This window comes from Eucalyptus grandis, chromosome 1 (genome assembly GCF_016545825.1).
Source record: "Eucalyptus grandis isolate ANBG69807.140 chromosome 1, ASM1654582v1, whole genome shotgun sequence".
In the NCBI taxonomy this organism is placed as follows: Eukaryota; Viridiplantae; Streptophyta; class Magnoliopsida; order Myrtales; family Myrtaceae; genus Eucalyptus; species Eucalyptus grandis.
Window position 1 is genome coordinate 53,254,691 of NC_052612.1, and position 21,827 is coordinate 53,276,517.

The 21,827-nt window shown below is 40.3% G+C and overlaps 3 protein-coding genes across 4 annotated transcripts; all 3 read right to left on the reverse strand.

Moving 5' to 3' along the window:
- Positions 1-1,652: 1,652 nt before the first annotated feature.
- LOC104436100 (bHLH transcription factor RHL1) lies at positions 1,653-4,462 on the reverse strand. Its single transcript, XM_039300540.1, has 7 exons — positions 4,058-4,462; positions 3,727-3,843; positions 3,444-3,644; positions 3,170-3,235; positions 2,740-2,805; positions 2,576-2,599; positions 1,653-2,249 (listed from the first exon to the last, which is right to left on the reverse strand). Exons 1-7 carry the CDS (start codon positions 4,460-4,462, stop codon positions 1,653-1,655), a joined length of 1,476 nt encoding a protein of 491 aa, XP_039156474.1.
- Positions 4,463-10,817: 6,355 nt separating this feature from the next.
- LOC104436101 (40S ribosomal protein S12) lies at positions 10,818-13,841 on the reverse strand. 2 transcript variants are annotated; one of them, XM_010048822.3, is made up of 5 exons: positions 13,743-13,841; positions 13,103-13,152; positions 12,137-12,431; positions 11,941-12,006; positions 10,818-11,068 (listed from the first exon to the last, which is right to left on the reverse strand). In XM_010048822.3, the coding sequence occupies exons 2-5, from the start codon at positions 13,108-13,110 to the stop codon at positions 11,009-11,011; spliced, it is 429 nt and encodes a 142-aa protein (XP_010047124.1). In that variant the 5' UTR covers positions 13,111-13,152; positions 13,743-13,841; the 3' UTR covers positions 10,818-11,008. The 2 variants fall into 2 exon arrangements, with proteins under 2 accessions (XP_010047124.1, XP_010047126.1); XM_010048824.3 differs by lacking the exon at positions 13,743-13,841 and adding an exon at positions 13,611-13,709.
- Positions 13,842-14,968: 1,127 nt separating this feature from the next.
- Positions 14,969-18,950, reverse strand: LOC104436102 (trafficking protein particle complex subunit 5). The gene is made up of 8 exons (XM_010048825.3): positions 18,771-18,950; positions 18,120-18,208; positions 17,931-17,994; positions 16,804-16,881; positions 16,311-16,387; positions 16,132-16,198; positions 15,940-16,047; positions 14,969-15,459 (listed from the first exon to the last, which is right to left on the reverse strand). Exons 1-8 carry the CDS (start codon positions 18,840-18,842, stop codon positions 15,430-15,432), a joined length of 585 nt encoding a protein of 194 aa, XP_010047127.1. The 5' UTR covers positions 18,843-18,950; the 3' UTR covers positions 14,969-15,429.
- Positions 18,951-21,827: the final 2,877 nt, after the last annotated feature.

Sequence of the window (21,827 nt, forward strand, 5' to 3'; positions counted from 1 at the left end):
TAAATAACCGATAATTATACATTGCCATGCTATTAGATCGAACAAAAAGATAGATCATGAGCTGAACATTAGATTAATAACTCCAATGGACGGACCCTAAGTCTTGGCATGATAGCCTTTCTTGCATATATCACAATCGTCGCACGTCTGGAATCCGAGATTTCGACAGAGTTGGTTGAGCACTCGATTCAGACACGGCAAAATCACAAGAACTCCCCCCCTCAAAATTCATTCGATGCGCGCGGATGGGGGAGTCGCGCACGCATCTGTGGGGTCAGATGAGTTGGAGATAAAATACCTCAATCTTATTCACAAGAACAAGGACAAGCACTGCTGTGTTTGGGAAAGAAATTGAAATAGACCGAGGAACAGCAACATCTGCATCTGCATCATTGACCAAAAGGTGGGGGGGATCTATATTCTATACATGGCTAGAAATCACGATGCATTAAAGACACTTCGTCGCCCTCCACTATCTTGTCTTCAAACCCTACATGTCCAGGCTGAGATTCTTGAGGCTTTTTTCTACTGGCCACCCACGAACATGCCAGATCTGTCTATATCTGAAACTAAGAGCAGAACGATCTGGGGGACAAAGTCCTAGAATAATGTCCCGGACGCAACTCCTGCCCATGTTCTTTATACCATCAGCTGCCGTGCGTGTATTCTTATATGCTGGAGAACCTGATTTGTGCTCTCTTTGCCAAATTCCGTTGATGCACGAAACGTGGGGTCGATGAACTTTTCGTGCGCGACACGAATTTGTCCGCGGCTTGCTTTATTTTGCTGCTGCTGAACATGTTGGTTGGATTCTTTTCTTCCTTCTTCTTTCCCCCCCTTTTCTATGACACTCGATGAATGATTTTTCAGAGGGATGAATGATTTACCATGGCCTTCTATCCAATGTCGGACTACATGAATAGTTGCATCGTACAAGGGATGTCTTTGGGGTCAACCTTTAAGGTCGATACAACGTCAAATTACTTAAGTAATTACTTGACATAAAACAATTATCAACCTATCCATGAACGATCCACAAGCGTTGAAAATAATTTGTATAGCGAGCCTCTACACTTCCTGTGCTTCATGATATCTGTTTGATAATTAATTTTCCCATTGATAGATGGTTCTGAGGTTCTCATGATAATTACTCAATTTTCACTAAAACGAATACGATTAGCAAAATACCGTCAATTCTTTTTCCAATATAGAAAACCATAGGACAGTGAAATCGTCACATCAACCGCTGCCTACTATTTCAATTTCAACCTACTTAGGTGAAGCTAAAGAACAAAAAAAAAAAAAAAAAAAGGCTATTTAGTCACGGGAGCTGAGTGGGAATTTAACCCGTGGTTAGGCCGTCATTTAGAGCTACATAATTCGATAAACAGGAATGGCATTTAGACAAGAAAAATCCCATCAAGGGGAAGAAACGATCGAGAGAAGGGCAGCTGGCAGTTTTTGATGTTTTTAAATAACACGATAATATAAAATAAAATAAAAAATACTCCAATACTTAGCATAATAATAATAGTATTTAATGTCGGAACCTCAAGAAAACAAAAGTAGGTTCGCCGAATTCGGTTCGATCTCGTCTTCCTTCTTGTCTCAACTAGTTTTGTAGTAGTAGTCGTCGGCACTTTCTGTTAAAGTCAGCTTTCCCCACCCCACCCACCCAAAACGTCGCCGTCGCCGCGATGTCGCATCGGCACTTCGAGTTCCGATAGGCTCGGGACGTCACCGCCGTCAAGCGACCCTTCTCCCCGGTTTTCGCCCCGTGTTCCGGTGCCGGGGTCGTCACGGCTTGGAGACGGAGGCGTTGTCCTTGCCGGAGGACCCCCGTCGAGGCCGGGGCCATTGCCGAGGGTCGCCGTCGACTGGACGGTCAGGACCGACGCGCTGGGAGATGTGGGCCCCTCGCCGCCGGGCCTGAGGGCCGTGTTTTGGGCGCGGGAGTTGGCGCCGGCGGCCGCGGGGTGGTTCCTCGTCCGGTGAGACGTGTTGGCGGTGGATATGGTGGTGGCGAGGGATATGGGCATGAGGCAGAGCCCCTTGCCTTGCAGGTACTGCATGGCCGACCCCATGTCCTCCTCCATGAGCCTGGCCACCTGGTGCTCCGCCGCCGTCACGCCCTCGCCGGCCGGCGCCCCCTGGTTGCCGCCGCTACTGCCGTTCCGCCCCAGGGCCCCGCCGTTCGCGCCCGCTTGGATGCTGTCGCCGCCTCCCCCTAGGAAACCACCGTACGAATTCTTAATTTTATATTCAAAAAAACGGATCGCGCATTCAATTTAAATATAGATAATTGGAAAAAGGGAGGCACGCGTGCTGTTTCTGGGATTGTCGTTTTATGTTCGATTGACAACTGGCGACTTAATGATGTCCTTGTCGAATGCTCACGACCTGTTTTATCTCAGCAAGCAAAGGAAATCTGGTCTTACCCCCAATTAATTTAAATTTCCTTTTTATATTTCCTAATTTTCCGAATAATTTTCTTTTCTGTTGGGAAATATCGGGAGAGAAATAGAAATTTTTACCTCGGACATGGCGGCCATGAGCGGAGCCATCGCAGCTGCACCCCCAGCCGACTCATGCTCAGCACCTGCTCCCTCCCCCCAAAAAGAAAAAGAGAAAAAGAAGAAATTCATATTAAAAAGATATAAACTCCATTTCACTAATTCCAAAATTCAATCGAGATTGGAATTTTCTCAAAAAAAGAAAATGGAGAAAAAGAGAGAGAACCTTGACTTGGAGCTGCAAGAACTTCACGTAGTCTATGATCTCATCCAGCATCGAGGCCTTGTCCGTCTGTCGCCAATTACCATTTTACCAAAAAAATGGGCTCCAATTATCAACTCGAGAAATCAGTAATTAGTAGATAATAATTTATTAAGATCTAACTTTTTTGGGGCAACTAATTAATATCCGTCCGATCAATACGGCGACCGCAAGTGCACCCGGTGGGGCCCGCCTCTAATTTTCCGAACGCACGGAAAGACACGCAAAAGAAAAAAAACAGAGGCCGACTTGGCAGTGACCCGCCCCCGCGATCGACACGCGTCGTCCTAAGACGTGCCCTTGCGAATTCCCCATTTTGTCCTCGAGGCGTATATTTTCGCCAAACGGTGACGTCATAAATCGACGAAAGGTTTTAGAGGGGAAATGTTCTGACCTTGTTGCCGTTGGGGACCAGCTCCTGGAGAGATCTCATTCTCTCCGCGATTCGCTCTCTGCGTAGCTGCAACAAATTCCAAAGGGAGCAAATTAAAAAAAAAAATTAAATGAAATATATTGGATTTCGATTATAATAGAATTAGAAAGATGGGGAAAATGGGAAAATTTGGTGGAAAATTCAGTTCATTTTTCGGCGTGTGGTGGAAAATTTGGTTGACGAGAAAAAAAGGTGGAAAAAAAAACAAAAGAAAGAGGGAATGTGGGATTTTTACTCTTTCGGCGATACTGTGGGGATCCGTAGCCTGGCCCCTCCTAGCCCTCACCCTCTGCTGCTTCGGCTGGGCCGGGGCCGCGCCGCCGCCGCCCGTCGACGCGCTCGCCGCCGCCCCCGCCGCCGCCTGAGCGGTGAAATTCGGCGGGGCCTGTGTCGCCTCCCTGCGAGACGGTTGCAGAGGACGAACGGAGAGAAAAGATCAGACTTTTGGTCTCTGAAGAATTCAGTTGTTCAAGCAGAGAGAGAGAGAGAGAGAGAGAGAGAGAGAGAGAGGGAGATGCCTGAGGAGGGTGAAAGAGCTGAGCCGGGTTCGGAGCCTGGCCCGACGACGCGTGCAGCGGCCCGGCGAATCCGTTGTACAGAGACTGTACGGAGCCACCGCCGTGCCCTCCTCCACCCTGCAGAGTCGAAATCGAATCCCGTAAAGATGTGATTTTTCGACGTCGAATTTCGAAGACGACCCGATCGCGCCGAAGAAATCGAACTGAAGTTTCGTGGGTGAGCACGATTTTCGATCGACCGGAATCCTCCGGGATCAAAATCCCAACTTTTTCTTTGCTCTCGTGAAAACAGAGCAGAAAAACAACTAGTCAACGGAGGCGGCGAACCTACCTGACCCGAACCGTCGACGACGTCGTGGGGAGCCAGCAACATCTGGTGCTGCTGGTGCATCATCATCGCCGCCTTCGACCCGCCATTGCCGATCTGTTGGTGCCTCAGCCTGGAGGCCAGGATCGCCGCCGCCGGCTCGTCGAAGCGGGGGAACCCGAGGCCGGGGGCCCCGTGCTTGTGGGCCGCCGCCGCCTCCGCGTCGGCGGTCAGGTCGATGGGGTGGTGGTCGTCGGCATTCGCGGGGGCGAGGTCGGGCCACGGGGGGAGGGAGGAGGAGAGCATCACCTGGTCGAAGAAGTCGTCGCCGGCGGCGGCGTGGAGGTCGTGGAGGGAGATTTGGGAGGAGCCGAGGAGGGAGTTGAGGCCCTGAATCATCTCCCTGGAGGACGGCGGAGGAGGCTGCATCGTCGCGTGCTCTGAACGAAGGAGGAAGGAGGAAGGAGGAAGGAGGAAGGAGGTTGCGTTGGGTTGTGGGAGAGAGAGAAAGGAAGGAAGAAACGAGGGACGAACTTTCTCGGATTCGAATGTTTCTTCTTATGGGGCTGTTCCGTCGAGTCGTGTCCTCCCGGCCCGTGACGTCATCATTTTAGAAAAATGGATTTCATCTCACATGATAAATCTTTTTTTTTTTTGGGTACCAGCTGGATCGATTCTCGACTGGTTTTTTAGGGTGGCCCGTGATTTTATGTTTTATTCCTTCGTAAAAATGTGTTGTTAAATCGATAACACAATTGGTGAGTCCAATTGGATGGAGAATTAAATCATTTGGGATTGTTCTCTACTTTTTTTCCTTTGCTTTACGGATTCGCTTTTCGTCTGAAGTGGTTGGTTCTGTGCAGAATTGGTATAGGATGAAGAAAGCAAATGTGATTAAGGAAGTCTAAAAAGGGTCTAGTTATTCATGAAATGAATTGGTATGGAAGAATAATAACAAATGATAATTTAGGAAATCCAAAAGTGAAAGATAAGAGTGTTTTGACTTACATATTTAGATAAGGAATCAGTTCGAAGAATGAGCACAGCCTAATTAATTATTCAAAAGAAAATTATACAACTCAAAGTATATTTCTTTTGTGGAAAATGAGTGATTTAGAATATAACTTTTTAAAAATGATTTGCTTGCATCGTTTACAAAAATAAACAAATGAAAAATATATTCATCATTTACAAAAATATTTAGATATAAATTATTATCGATAATGAAAATATTTTCTATTGACTAATTAATTCAAGCAATACAAGTGATTATTTTTAAGAAAGCAATTTCCAAATTATTTATTTTTCGCGAAACAAAAAAACCTAAATGAAAAATTAGTCTAAAAGTTGATAGGGAATATGTATGTTTGTTCTCATTTCAAGAGCTAAAGCAACATGATATGATTGAATTTATGTTATATTTTAGGACTGATTATAACCATAAATCACACGTCAAGAAATCAATGAAACCCTCCCTCACAAAACATAATATGGACATGCATATTGACCTTATATATTTTTTTAAAAAAGGGAAAATACTAAAAACTTGCATAAGTTTCACTCCATGATGAAAAAACATACATGTATTTTCAAAATAATTAGTTACATACCTCATTTCGCAAAAATTGTCCACCTATTTACAACGTTACCATATCACTCTCCAACATACCCACACCATACAAGCATAGTGGGAAAAGTACAATAAAAATCCTAAATCTATTACATAAATACCGTTTCAATCATAAACCTTGAAATTGGATCAATTTAACTCTTGAACTTTTTATAGTTGCATCAATTGAGTTCATCTAATCAATTTTAACTTGAAATCGTTGACACTAGCAATAATCGTCCTAGTGGCACAACCAGCATTGACATTACCAACCAAAATGGATAAAAAAATTTTTTTTAAATTTGTCAACATCATTACTAGTTGAGTATGTAGAATGACCATCATCTATATTAGTAATTTCCAACCAAAACTGATTAGATGGACTCAATTAATACAAATGCAAAATGTTTAGAGTTAAATTGTTATATTAAAATGTTTAAAACTGAATTGATATTTACAATAGGTTTATGATTTTTTTAGTACTTTTTCCAAGCAAACCTTTATATATATCTCACTAGTGCCCCGGCTCTTTCTCTCTCGCTTTGTTTTCTACACCTCTCTATCTCTAATGTCTTTTCGATCTCCTTTGACCTCGAGCTCTTGTCGTGGATGTGCCATCTTTGAGGTCTCGTGGCTATGGTCACCCCAAGTCCGAGTTCCCAACCACGGTCCAAACCTTGGCATCTTGCAGCAGAGGCGTAGAGGGGAGTCGATTGTGGCAAAGGCCGTGGTGGGACTGGAGGTCGTGTGGTAGAGTTAGGGGCTCGGAATGTAGGCAAAGAATTGTAGGGGAGTTTGGTGGTTCGGGGTGTAATTTGGTCTTTTCAAAGTAGAGATTTTGTTTAGAGGTAGCAAATTGGTACCATTAAAAACTAATATTTTTTTCATTAGATAAAAAAAAAAATGAGGCATGTTTTTCCTATACAAGAAATCTCCAAGAAACCTAAAAATTGTTTTGGGGGGTGTGCTTGCATGTTGCTATTACTATCATCACTGCCTCAAATTCATCAAATCAAAAACCCTAGAATAGGCCCTCAAATCCTTCAAAATTTGCCTTCCCCATGCAAGTATTTTTTGCTTGTTTTAGGTCTATTTCAGAGCAATATCTTCTCACATTCTCAATCTCACCACATGAATGATTTTTTCTCCTTTTTATATGGGGAAAAATGGAATTAGAGACGGAAGCAAAAACCAAGGAGATGGCCAGGGAGATAACAAAGCATTGCACCTCCCATGCACGAGCGACCCAAATCAAATATCAATTCCATTCTCCACATGGACTCTTTAATGATGGCCTCCTAATTTCTAAAATAGATTGTATTCTTACATTATCTTTTTCCCCTGAAATGCCGGGTCTAAATTAAAGGTGTCATTAAATAAATGAAGAAAGAAAGAAAGTGAAGCCCTCCGGCTCGACCCTGACTTACAATTCTCAAAGAAAACCTGGGAGGTTTACAGGTCTGTCATCAGTTAATGTTTCAGAGAATCAAGATTGACTTTGTTTGCGTTGACTAACAAAAGGAAACAGTCAGGATTTTTCGTAATCCCATGATTAAATGTATGAAACCAACGAGTTGGTATTAAGTAGAGACACTGAGAGGTAAGTTTTACATAACTAGTGCTCTTATATAATTACTAAAAAAGTTTTGGATTTATTGTACTTATGCCAACTTAATCATAAACTTTTCAATTTGATCAATTTAATTCTAAACATTTTGATATTTTGATAATGAAATTATTATGGTCAATTTTTAAGGAAAATCACAAACATAAGTGCCGCTCATCTTACTTTGCATGGTTGGTACTGATGTAGAACTTTTTGCAAATTTTAAATAACTTTTATCAATTTTTTTTTCATTTTTTCTTCTTTTCTTTTGTTCTTTTTTTTTTCTTTGTTGTTAGTCAGAGAGGGAGAGGGGTTGGGCAAGGGCATCTCGACCCTCACCTGTAGCAACCACCGTCAAGGCTGCAAGCCAGTGGAGAGTAATAAAAACAACAAAAAAAGGAAAAAAATAAAATAAAGAAATTATGGAATTTTCTATGTTAGGGCTGGCCTTATCCTATAAGATAACTGGTATCCACGCTGGTGATTGCATACGGAAATTGATCTAGAGGACCACATTGATAAATTGTTAAAAAATTTATGACTAAATAGACTCAATTAAAATGTTTAGAACTGAATGTGCATATTTATTATAATTTTCCAATGTTTTTGGTAATTTTCTCCTTTTATACAATAACATGCGAACATGTTTAGACAAGAGAATTCTATGCGAAAGTCTCCTCCTTAAATTGACTCTAAATTGCAAAAAAGTTAACTAAAGACTTAACATATGAATTAAAATTTCCCTAAACATAGATAGAGTTCGATTATCTTTTAGAGGGTGTAGGTGTAGGTGTGTGTCTCCTTATCTTCTACCAATCACTATCACCACTTTTTCTTAGAGTCCCAATGTATCCTCTCACTCTCCCTTTACACATCATTCCACCCAATGGAGTCCACAACCTAAGTCAACATAAAAATCCAAAATTCATATTATATGATGCACGCGCAGGTAATAATTATCTTGTTTGCTCATTGTATGGTGTCCCAAGTCCTTGATGAAGCTTAGATATAGACACATGCATTCCACCCGTGACATAAAAATCAATCTCAAGCCCTACACTTAGCTTGGGAAATTGGTATGATTCTCTCTTGGAAAACTTGGCTGATTCATAGATAGACTCAATGACACGACAAAACGTTCCAATGATTAAGGGATTCCGTGTCCCTTCAAGAATTAGAAAAGCTCTAATAAGACAAGACAAATAGAAATATTTAGAAACCACAGTCCAATCAAATTTTTTTTTTTTTTGCTGTGGTTCTAGAATTATATGATGATCATCAATGGGAGTGCACCCACTCGATATGATTACAATGACTTCCATCTAAACAGTTACGGTCATGTTAGAGTTGAACATTACCTTGAATTGTTCGAAAGGTACGAGGTTGTTTGATAATGGTAGATAATATTATAATATCTTAACCTAGTTTACGAAATCATGCTTCACAAAACCCTTTCAACGATAGGATTTCGTTAATGAGTGCACTAAGAGCATTAGTTAATCGACTAAATAAAAAAAAGCTTGTATTGCACTATATTGGCTCGTACTGTGTGTGATCAATATCTTAAGAAATGAAATGTTTCTCGTATAGGATACTCACAATTGTCCGGAGAATCAATAAGGATCCTAGATAAAAATATATATGGTTTTGACTTTTTAGACAGCTGATGTGAAGTTTCGCTTCACAAAACTACATGCTATTGCAAGGATTTTTAATTGAGATTCCCTCTTTGACTTTTTATTTTTGAAGATAGTTTAGAAGTCATTCTCTGTTATTTGACTCTCAATTACATAAGACGAAAGGAACAGATTAAATCGCTTCAGCCAATGGCTATGCCCTAAAGTGCTGTCCTGCAAGCAGGGTTTCATTGAATAATCTGGTCGGCTTGGGACAGCAGATGAGACCGCCCCATCAACTCTGTTTTCAGTGTCACAAGCTGAGTACGAATTGCAGAGAGACAGAGAGGGATAGAGACAGCAAGCCATCGTTATATGTCAAACCTAATCCATCTGCTGCGTAATTAACAGCAGATAGGATTTGACCAAGTTTATAAATTCCCAAAGCTAAGTTCCAAAGTCAAAACGGGAGAATAGTATGGCGCACTTCGAAGGGGTATCAAAGCGCGTCCGCAACAGTTCACCAGCTCAACAGAAGCAATGTCTGTAGCAAAGGGTGAGGAGGGAGCTCTTTCTTGATGATTACAGTTCACGAGTCAGTTCTTGAACAATGTAAGATGAGATCCACGTCAGATCGCTGCGATAAAGAAGGAAATTTCTGTCCGTACTTGTAAAGATTTCATGTACTATGATTCACCATGCTTATCACATAACCACAGTATTGGTTAAATGAATCGATCCCGCATATCTTTTTTGCGCTTATATGGTCAACGGCTGCATTGGACCAAAAAGGAAGATGAAAAAGTTGATGGAAGGTTTTCTCTTTTTTCTTAGCCCAAGAGAGCCGGGTCTAAGTTATCAGAAAATATTAAGTGGACATCTTACATTGTGATCTAGTGATGATCATAATTCAAAGTTCATATTAGATCTGTTTGGTAGTAAGGGTTTTTTTTTTGTTTTTTTTTTATTAATAATGCTTATGTTCCTTCTGTTTTTTTTTTTTTTTTTTTTTTTTTTTTGGGTAAAACTTATGTTCCTTCTGTTACTAACATGATATTAACAAAATATTTAAAGCTTCCCGTTTTACGTTAGCTTTGTCCATTCTGGTCAAGTGGGATAATTTATAGCACACAACGATGTACTTTACGAGTTGGCTCAGGATTTCAACTCTGGAGCTCAGAATTTATCTTAAAAATCACATTTTATGTGCCAAGTTAAGAAGGGTTGACAAAAAATGATGGATTCATTCAAAGATGACATGAAGACACCGGTAGAAAAAGCATGTATGCCAAGCTTGCTGATTGGCTAATTCAAAGTTCCGTACGGATTTTATATAAATCCCACGAGATACAATGGTTCCGGATTCATTTTTATGCATATCAATCAACAAGATGTTGGTTTTGGATGGTAATACAGTTTTCTCCAAATGTTAAAGGTGATTAGTGGACTCGTCAAGTCGTGCGAAACACGTTGCCAAAACTCAAGCCAATAGTACAGATAAGCACATCGTCAAAACTCATAAGAATAATCACAGCACCTTGTAATCCTAATTTGGGTTGGTAAGACTTACTGTACCATTTTGAGTGCTCTAATTACCAAAATTTGTTAAAATCTTAGAAGAAAATTCCGAAAAAACACCCCAGGTTAGGCACCTTTTATTTATCGAATGACCTCCCAAGCCTGTCTTGAAAGTGGGTCACCGTGTTCCAAGTAAACCCACCACCTCGTTGCTGATGATAAGAAGGAACTCCCGACGAAGATGTGATGTGCATGCATGCATTGTTGGCTCACAGCCCGTGAATATTCAATACTGCACAAATATTACTTCTAGTTGAATTCGTCTAAAAGACTCCACGATAGCCAACTTGAAAGGCATACCGACTGAATCAAGCATCAAACGTAAAACACCTATCTGAAAGGATGGGATGCAGAGTTCTGAGCTTCCAAATCATATGGTTGTGAAGGGATCTTCATGAAAAATGGACTGAATTGGAAAATTTTTCAAACTTGATAATTTGATACATCCCTCACAGTTGAGCAGAAACTGGTCAAAAATAAGACATGGTTCAACTATAACCATCACAAAACCTCGGAGCATTCAACTAAGGAAAGCCTCTCTTCGACTAAAAGAGCTTTCATACTTCTCAGTGTGACTTCACATACTCCAAAACGACATGGCGAGCCTCGGTCTCTTCTCCAAAATCCTGCAGATTGATAAAATATTAATGAGGGCAGCTTGACCAAGATTATATGCAAACAGAAATTCGACACCACTATTAAGCATCGTAGATTAGGGGTGATCGATTCCTGGTTCAGTCCAATCCCCCTTAGGAACTGGGAATTGGACGGTCCAATGGAACCGGTGATAAATCGATTTCCCCTCACCTTTAAAATCAAGCATTTGTTCTTTACCCACAAAAAGATCAAAATGCTACAAAAATTGTGTGCACTTCACACAGCTAAACAAATCTTACACTGAATCTTAGCCAAAAGGCCAAGAAAGGCATGCTTTATTTGGAGCATGACTTGGCTTTTATGCACGACTCCTCTTAGGGCTTGTCTCTCTAGTCTCTTGTGGTATCCAGCCTTCCATGCAAAACGCCTTTAATGTGGGACTCTTAGCTTGCCATTATTATTGTGTCTAGCCTTCCATGCGAATGTCGAGAGTCCCACATAGAATGGGCACACAAAAATCATAAGAGGAGTTGTGCATAAAAGCCACCAAGCCATGCTCTAATTAAAGCATGCTTTTCTCAGCTTTGTCATTTGCATCTCAACAAGATTGAGAAAATTCGTCATAATTAAGAGTTAAAATTATTTCTTTAATAATTTTGAAGAAATAAAATTAATAGTTTCAAAAATAATCGATCTGGTCTGGTCCGGGCGATTCCATCCTAGGAACCGGAACAATTTCACTGTCTCCAATTTTAGGGATCTGAGAACTAGACCGGCGCCCATTGGGACTGTATTGGCCGGTCCGGTCAGTTCCTTTTGCTCACCCCTATCATAGATGACCACTTATCCATTCTAAACTTATGCTATACAAAAAATCTGGCAGAGATTGTGAAATATGTACCTTTAGAACAACGCAGGAGCAACCGACGACCTTCCTTGCCTTTCCTTCAGAATCAATCTTGCATAACTGCAGAAACAATTCTATTAGAGAACAAGATACTAAGACTGTACTAGACAGCTCAAACTTGGCGATTCATTCATCTGCAAAGCTGTATGAAGAGAAACATGTACGAAGTGAAAGTAGATTTATGACTTACCCCAGCCCACTCGCCAAGAGATTTAGCACTGGGCACATTGATCAAACTGACATTGTGCTCGTTGCAAAGTGCCTTTACAAGTTTAATATAATCAGGCTGATTGCAGTCCTCTGCTAATACGCAGAGCAATGCGGCATGCTTTTCAACTGCCTTGGCGCCTTCATGGAGACCACGTACAAGCCCACCGTGGGCCAATGACTTCCTCAGGACAATTTGTAAAGCGGTCATGAGGTCCATGGGCTCACCAGGAGCAGGAGCAGGTGCAGGGGTCTCAGCAACAGGCACAGCTTCTTCTCTGTACAATAGAAATGCGATGGGAAGTGCACGAGTTAGAAGATAGCACGCAGGAAAAATTGCAAACTTCGATAATGACAATAAAGGAATGCACCTACAGCCCTAAATCAACAAGAGAAACAGAGCAGCACTATCGCATAATTTGCATTGATATTTTAGTCCTTTCCCAAAATAAAAACCCTTAGTCTCATCCCTTCAAATATTCAAACTTCTGTAATATCGACCAACAAAACATGTTCAAAATCACACGTGAGTCCAATAGTGCCATAGAAAACGTCATATCCCTATCTCCGAAATAGAATAAACAGCTTGATGTGTTCAGATGCGCTTGGATACATCCATCCACATTTTGGAGGAGCAGCTATGGTGCTATAAATATCTACTCTTACCGCACACTATTATCAGCAGCAAACACCCATTTTCTGGACTTACATATTCTGAAAAGTAAGTCTGACTCTCTTTTCTAAGGAAGAAATTTCATTAATGCAACAAAGCTCAATGCCCAGGGAAACCATGTCTTCCTTTTAAAATCAAGCTAAACACAAACATGTGTCTAATCTTCTCAGTGAATTAACAATAGAATTCGGCATCACAATTTGCAACTTGCGATAGGTACATAGAAGCAACAAAAAATAGTAATGGAACATAGAGAATGGCTTTGTTTCCACTCACCCCGACATTTTTTGTGATTGATGATCAGGCTACACTTAGACTTTCCCTTCCTGTTACAAACAATATAGTGATGTGAAGCTCACATTAATGAAACCAGGAAAAAAAAAAGTGAAACGGGGGAGCAAGATCAGGATTCAAGATACACTATTGCAATCCAAACATGCCGACAACCTCACTAACTGCTTCTTTCATCTCAATCTAAAAGGGATAACCTCACCAAGTGGTTCTTCCAGGAACATAGAAAAGATAAATACACTATAAAGCAGAAGAGCTCAATCAATCCAATACTTGCAGGGTGGTTCTTCAATTCAGGACGTGGACAGAGAAATGCAAGAAACATGAGAACACGGAAAATGTCCCAAATTTAGCATTAAACCCACGAATTTCTATCGCCCAAAAGCTCAGTGGCTCTCACAAGCTCATGCCCAGAACACAGAGCGCCGCCAAAACCAATCAAGACCACCGACCCCCCCTCACGCCTCATCTTGAGCGGATTGCAAGATCAAACCTTTACACTCTAGTTCGACTCCTAGGCAGAAAAATGCATCGAATGCAGAAACTTCCAATCGAAACGTCACGAAAAATCGAGTTCAGAGACAAAGGAGGAGGCGCAAAAGGGAGCAAAGGAAGTGTTGCGGACCTTTGCTTTCGGTCGACGGCTGCTCGTTAGACTGCAGTCGTGTGAAGATGATGGCTTCACGGATTTTATAGTAGGGTTCTAAGACCCAAAACCCTAATTTGGGTGAATTACCGAATTGCCCTTTTAATTTTTTTTTGCTTGTTTACAAAGTTCTAGTTTGAAGGAAAAAATGAATCATAGATTAAAAAAGAATGTCTTATTTGTTCAGATGAATTTCCCAATCTAGATATGAGCGGTTGCTGAACTCTGGTTTATCTTTCGATTATTTAAAGCATCTCCATGGCGGTGTACTTAGTGCGTTTTGAATGGTAAATTTTGTACGAAACACATCTCTTGGTTGAAGAGCTTATGCTTTTTCTTAAATGGATCATGAATCCCCTCAATTATGATCTTAGTAGACTCTGTCAATCTTTTGCAAGGTGTGTTTCATTTAGTTTGCATTGATACGAAAGCAAACAATGAGAATTCACTTTACATGTAAAAGATTCATCACATTATTTAATTAAATGAGTGATCAATCAATGTAATTTAGACTTGATATGGAAAATCTTCCTGAAAATAAAATATTATTTGAAATAATTAATAAAAAATATTTTCATTGTCAATAACAATTTATATCTATTTTTTTACGGATAATAAAAATATTTGTTGTTTATTTAATTTTATTAATAATATAAACAATCATTTAAAAAAATATTTTTCAATTTTTTTTTAACAAAATAAACACACCTTTACATTTCACATATAAAGCCTGTCTAGAGTGATTCTACATTTTTTTACTTTTGACCTTTCGTAAGTTTTGTAAAACTCGCCGTTTTACTTTCATTAACCTCAAACACTCGAAACCTTTCAAAAATATTTAAATATTGGCATTTAAAATTGTTTGTTATATATATATATTTTATTATCTTTGGAAAATATGATAAATTCTTTCATTTCCAAACTTTGAAGGGAAAAACATAGATAGAAGTAAGAACAGGCATGAGGAGCATATATTGTTTTGAGAAACAAACAACTAGAATCAAAGGTCTTAACCGATATAGAAATGGTCGTTGCAAATTTACCTCACTCATCAGGCAACGATGTTGAATGCAAATAACAGCAGCCGATAGAGCAAGTTTGAACAATTTTCAGATGCGGCAAAAGCTCGCAGTAAACACCACACCATATTGACGACACGGTTTGGACCACTACCTCAAAGAAGCCCGGGTCATCGCATCATGATATCATTCAATACTATGGATCACGATCTCTCATATATATGACAAAATGATGATTACATGAAACAACCATATCTCATGTAAGGCAGACATACAAAAATCCCATTGAAATACAATAGTCAGCTTCAACATATCGTTACAGATGGCTTGCTGTCAGCGCTGACTGCCGAATACAAGAGCTGCGTTTGTATCATCACCAGTATTGCTTGAACATATACCCGATCCCATTTTGGAGCAACAACATGAATTGGAATGCTATAATTCAAATAATCGTGTCTGGGGTAAGACCGCCATTACTTATCACTCTAGATCTAATGCTCACTCACAAGTCAAGCTGGAAACAGTGTATATTGGAAATGACAGTGTGTCCAGCAAGTGAAAAGTACTTTGCAGCAGCCAACTTCTCCATCATGACCATATGAATTGAACCAAATTCGATGAAAGTAACGCAGGAATGTGCAAGGAACTCAACCCAGTCTCGCTTCTCTCCTAAGTACCTAGGAGATAAAAGTGAAGAAAAGTCAATTTGATATGAACACCAGTGTGCCATGAAAAGAGAGAGAAACATACTCCTCATAGGCATTGATAGAAAGCAAAATGAGTCATTTCTTGTTGACTCAACCATAAAGAGGCACGAAATAGAAAAACAACTCTCACTAGAACTCATGGCTTTAAAAACTTTCTGGAAGGAAAATATAGCTATTGAGTAGATAATTTGAGCAAGAAGCACTCATGATTAAATAAAGTTTAGAAGTGCTTGTCAACATTTAAATTGCATCATGAGACAAATGAGATGACATTGCATTTCGTGGAGGAAAACTCATGAGGGCGTTTATGGAGTCAGTAAAGAGAAGCGATGCAAAGGCTCATTCAAACATCACTTATATGAACAGAAAGGAGGGTAAAAGGCAAGAATAGGCAAACAAAAAGAATTTAACGAAATTCAAGATAAAACAGGCGAGTAGTTGGATAGAAACCTCTTCTGCAAACTTTATCAAGATTGTAGTCCGGGGTCTTTGTTGCCCCTCGACAGGAACAAAGTGTGCTGTTACAACAGCTGGAAATCCAGCACCATCCAGAACACCCTTCAATGAAACATAAAAAGTACTCATCAGAGCTCCAGATTGCCTAACTACCAGCTAACAAGGACAGAGCGATGTAGCACTAACCCTCACTATTCCAGCCACAAATGCCCCACAGTTAAAAGTCCCCATATCTTTAGGGATAGATATAAACCTACACATCCAATGGGGTTGGATATATCAGGTTCAGGGCATTAGCTAATAAAGAAACTTTAGCTGGTCCCTTGTGATTCTATAGACATCGTAAGCAATCATGGAATCATTACCGGTTTACAAGAAGCTCCTTCTCACTAATCATGTATTCATCTTCATGTTCAGTCCCCTTTTCAAGTGAATCAGCCACCTATAAGGTGAAAAAAGGAATCTTTTGAAGATTAGACACACTATGAAAATAACGTACACACTAAAAGAAGGCTAAGATCCATCAATTTTAAGGGAGAAAAGATTTGCAGGTTCCATGAACACAAGAACGTTTCGTTTCTTCAGCCATGAATAACAAGCCCCCAGTCAGATTCAGCCTAACAAGCCCACTACAAGAAACAAAGATGACTTAGAGTTTTATGCGATGTTTGGAAATGGTGGGAAATGAGAGGAATTTGGAGGGGAAAATATTCAACATTTTAAAATTTTGCAAGTAAGAAGAGGAGAGGAAGTTCAAAGTATGATGCATTTTCTTTCTATTTTCTTTACTCACTATGCTCCCAAACATAGCCTTAGGTTACCATGAATGATGAAGCAGAAAAAAGCTGTATGATTCACCTTGCCAAATAAAACCTTCCACACCGTGCTGTGTACAAAAGAAAGAATACCCAACAGACGGGTTTCCCTCCTATTTCCCTGTTGACAGAAGCAAACATAAGCAACAGATGATGAGCCAAAAATATCATACTCGCTGTTACCTCTCCTGTTGCATGACAGTCCAACATAAAAGGTGTTTATTCAGGAGTTATGACATGTAATTACATGACACAGCACCACAGGCGCCACAGATTTCTTAGGCCAATATTATATCGTCTTAAAAAGTTGTTTTCATGTCTCTTAAAATGTAGTGCCAAAAGAATAGTTCACCCAAAAAAATAAATAAATAAATAAATAAAATGATAGAACCTCAGCTAAAAGAGAACATGAGAAGAAACAATAAAAGATCTATGGGAATGGCCTAAGCCCCTGATGCAAGGATGATGACAATGATCAACCGTTGGAAAATGGAGGGTCACAAAGCAAAATGAGCGTGAAGAAATTTTTCAGTTGTTCGCTGGAAAATGTTCCAAAGAGAAGACCAGCTTCCGATTCAACAGTAAGAATCTATTTCAGCAATGAAAAGCATTACAAGAATTAGTTCAACAGGATCGCATTATGAAAAGACAAAACACCTGGCCACATTCTAACTTGAACTAGCTCACAGCAAATATAGAACGTTTGTTCTGGTGAAAGAATGCATCAGTGATTTGTAAAACATAATTGCAAAATATTGAGGAACCAATATGGTCTACACTACTGAGAATCTAAGGAAGAGCATGCCTACAAAATTTCCAGAAATCGCACAAAGTTGAAGAGCTTATACATGGTTTATTGATGTGCAATGTGATCTAATCCAATATCTTGCATGTGCAATCAGAGTATATCTCCCTACATGCAGAAAGATTTTATTTATAACACAAAAGAGCATATGAAATCCAGCTAGATGCAAACCCTAATCTTTCTGCTGCAGTGATGTATTGCAACCAACATAAAAAGATGCAGTACTTCAGATTGCACCAAAATGCTAAAGAAAAAGCCATTGATCTGAATAATACAACTTAAAAGTTTTTATTCACTAGACAGAACATAAGAGTCCTAACAGTAATTTCCAGCGCTGATTAGGGAAATCACATTGCACATCTTACCTTTTCTCTGTGGCAAAGAAGTTCCAAAACTCGAGCCCCTACGGAGTAGCCTGCATCCTCTAGCCTGGGTCATACAAGTGAGGATTATTAAAGGTGAAAAATAACATCTCTCAATTTGTATATTTCGGTGGCTGCTTCATGTTTAGTTCTATAATTGCACAAATGAGAGAGGACAAGAAAAATATATACCTGCGCTCTAACTCTGCGATATTATCAACCTGGGTCTGGTTATACTGAACAAGCTCCGAGAACAAGAAAGAAAAGGCGCTCAAACTGACCTGCACCCAGAGCAAAAACCCATGTTGATTAGTTCCGCCGAAGCACACATGATCCATCCCAAGATCCAAACAAAAAGTCCAACCATCCAACAATCCATCACAACACTCCCGACTATATATGGACAGCATAGAAGCAAAACGAATAAGAACAAACGGCTCTCGAAGTAACCTAACTGCAAGTATATCACAGTCCGACCTAATCCGAAAGAATAGGAAAGCCAAGCGAGCAGAAGCAAATCGAACCCATCCGGCTCCGGAATAAAGGATCTATTTTTCCGTCCCCCCTACGAAAATGGCGATTACCCTTTGCCGCGAATTCGGCCAAATAGCTGATCCATTTGCCAAGAACTGACCTAATTCTCCAATCACTAACCCCTCGAGAACCCAAGAAACGGCGCAAATGCAGCTCGAGACGAAGGAGCCGACCAGATCAGCAATTCGAGCCCTAGCTAAACAGCAAGAGCCCCAGACCAAGCATCGCATTCACGACGAAGCGACCAGATCAGCACTTCTTTCGCGCGCGCAGGGAGAGATAGATAGAGAGAGAGAGAGAGAGAGAAACCTCTTGCTTGCCCTTGCTGAGAGGCTTGTCGAGGACGTTGGAGTACTGCTTGGCCTTGCCGACTCCGATCATCGTCGCCGACGATGGTGGTGGTGACGATGATGGCGGTGGTGACGATGAAGAGCTTCTCTCGTCCTTCCTTCCTTCCTTCCACCGGCTTAGCTCTCTCTCTCTCTCTCTCTCTCTCTGCTTCGACTATTTAGCTCCTCCTTTTTACCATTTATTTTGAAATTAATTTGCTTTTTTCTCTCAAAATAACTAATTTCGTACTTCCACATCCTATAATAAAAAAATAAAAATTACCGAAATTACAATTGAATTCTACTTTTTTTCTAAAAATATAATCAAGTTAAAAAAATTGTCAAATTTGTGTAATTAAATCTTTTCATTGGCTTCGTCAATTTACTTAATGAAAATACCGATGTCACATTTTTTTAATTATTTTTCTCTCCATGTGGTGTTTTTATTACTTTCTTCCTTGAATTTAAGTTAGATTAAAAAAAATAGAAAAAATGATAGATTAAAAAGAAATGATGTTATAAAAAAGGTTAGCGGTTGCCTTTTGCCCCCATCCTTGAAAAGGGCTTGGGAGGTCATCAAGGTTTTGTCAATGGGCAGCGACCCTTGCTTAGATCTGGTTGACAATCAATGAGGCCCCTTGCTTAGATCTGGCTGACAATCAGTGAGGCCTTACTCAAGGTCGATGACCATTGTTGAGGCCTTATCGACCTTTGCCGGCCTTTTTTGGCGATAAGGTGTGACTACCCATTGACAAGGACCTATGAGGGGTTGCTAGCCTTTTTTCTTAGTTTGCGTTCTCTTAGGTTTTTATCTTTTTAATCAAATTTAGTTTGTCCTTCTTTTTAATTTTTTAACATAACACCTGCTTGGTGCTATAAATTACGTCAGCATTTTCTGCAAGCTAAATTAGACATAGTTAATAAAAAGAGTTGATTGCTCTAATTTAACAAGTTTTAGAACTTGGTTGAATTTAAAAAAAAAATTAATGCTCAATCACACTTACATGACAAGCTTTTGAATTTATAGCGGACGTCAACACATGAAGTTATATTAGTAAGACTTTGCTCATTTTGTTCTTATCAGTGTATAAATTATACTTTGACTTGGCAAAAAAATAATTAAGATGCATTCCACGTCTTATTATCTACTCAAAAGATTATATTATAATATGAGAGATAATAAAATTATCATGTTTTATTTTCTCCTAGAAGAGAAATACAAAAAAAGCAAACATTTTCTAGAAAAAGGGACTTGAACTTTAGGCTTTATTTGTTTGGAAGAAAACAACTTTCAACAAAAAAAAAATTCTAAATTTTTTACCATTTTTGAAGAAAATAGATTGGTTGAGGAAAATATTTTTAGTCACCTTTAAAATAAGGGGAAATGACTTTCTCTTTTAGAAGAATTCATTTTCCTCCTCTTACTCTCATTTCACTAGGTTCCCTCCTTGTTGGCTGTCTAGTTGGCTTCTTTAGGCTAAAAAATCAGACTGATTTCTCATTGATGGGGCAAAAGTGTTCTGTAGTCTTCATAATGGATTTGGCAGCTAACAGTATTCTGCAGTCTTCATAAGAGATTTGGCTACCCATAGAGCTTCACTTTAGCTTAATATGCACTTAACCATAAGTTATTCGATGATAAGTCAACTTTCATATAAGCTCTTGAACTTAATTCAGTTCGTGTGTCTTTTGTGTGCTTCAACCACGATAACGCCTTTCTCATCATTAGAGTTTCCACAACCATACTGTTGACACCTAAATTTTGACGATCCAATCATTTATTTATTGCATAGAAAATCCCTAAAAAAATATTAATTGCATATATATTCAAGTGCATTTATTTTTAATTTATGTTTTTTTGCATTTTATTGGATTAGTGGTGAATGGATTCGAATTAGTGATTCTAATATTTAATTTGGTAGGCCGGACTAAGCCCACGAAGCAAATAAATTGGTCCAAGCCCTGTTTTTTTTTAATGATAAAAATTACCTAAATGGATATTTGAAATGATATTACGGTGGATTTTTGGAATTTAAGAAAATCGAGTTGCAATCTTATCTTTAGGCGATAAAATTAGGAGATGTGAAAAATAAATAAAAAAAATGATATTACGTACAAAAAAGAAATTTTTGCGAATGCTGATTTGAAAAGGAAATTAAAACTCTAATCTTCAGCTTATAAAAAGGTTTTTCACGTACTAGGATTTACACGTATTGAATATAGGGCCACACAAGAGGGCTTTTCTCTCGGTTTTCGAAGCTTTTCCTTCGTTCTTCTAGAGAGAACAACACAAAAGAAAAAGGAAAACTTGCCTTGCCTTGCCTTAGGGTTTTCTTTTCGAGGTCAAGAGGAACAAAAAAAAAAAAAAGTCTTTCGGTTATTTGGGGGAAGGAGAAAAGTGTGCAGAGAAAAGAAAAAAAAGAAGAAGAAAAAATAAACAATTGAAAAGACCCCCTACTGTTCATCTTCTCCGAGGGTTCCTTTGCTGCACTGTCGGTCCCTGCATTGCCGGTCTCCGGGCTGCGCCGTCGGCCTCCGAGCAGCAACGCTGCCCCGCCTCCGTCGCCCCGCGCTGCTCCACCAGCCCGACGAAGCCACCGCTGTGCCGATCCGCGACGACGCTGCTTCCCTTGCTCTGTCCCCGACCTGCCCCCGACGCCGAGCCGCTCTGTTCTGTTACACGCCTCTTCTGCGAAGACGCCGCCGCAGCAGCAGCAACCCAAGCCGGTCGCCACACCCCTGCTGCTCGCTGCCGCCTTGTCGAGTTTTCCTCCGCTAGCCCGGTGTCGACGCCGACCGTCCCCCTGACGCCACAGCAACCCGCGAGCCCGCGCCTCCACCTGTAGAGCCCGCGAGCGTCGCTTCAGCCTGCCCGTCCGTCCGACGTCCCTGCGCGGCAGCCCGAGACCAGAAGACACCGCCGAGTCCCGCCTCACCAGAAGCTGCCGCTGACCCACGTCCGCCGCCCTGCTCACGCACGAGCGCTGCCCCGTCCCTGCAGCTAGATCCGACCACCGCGACCTCCGACCATTGACCC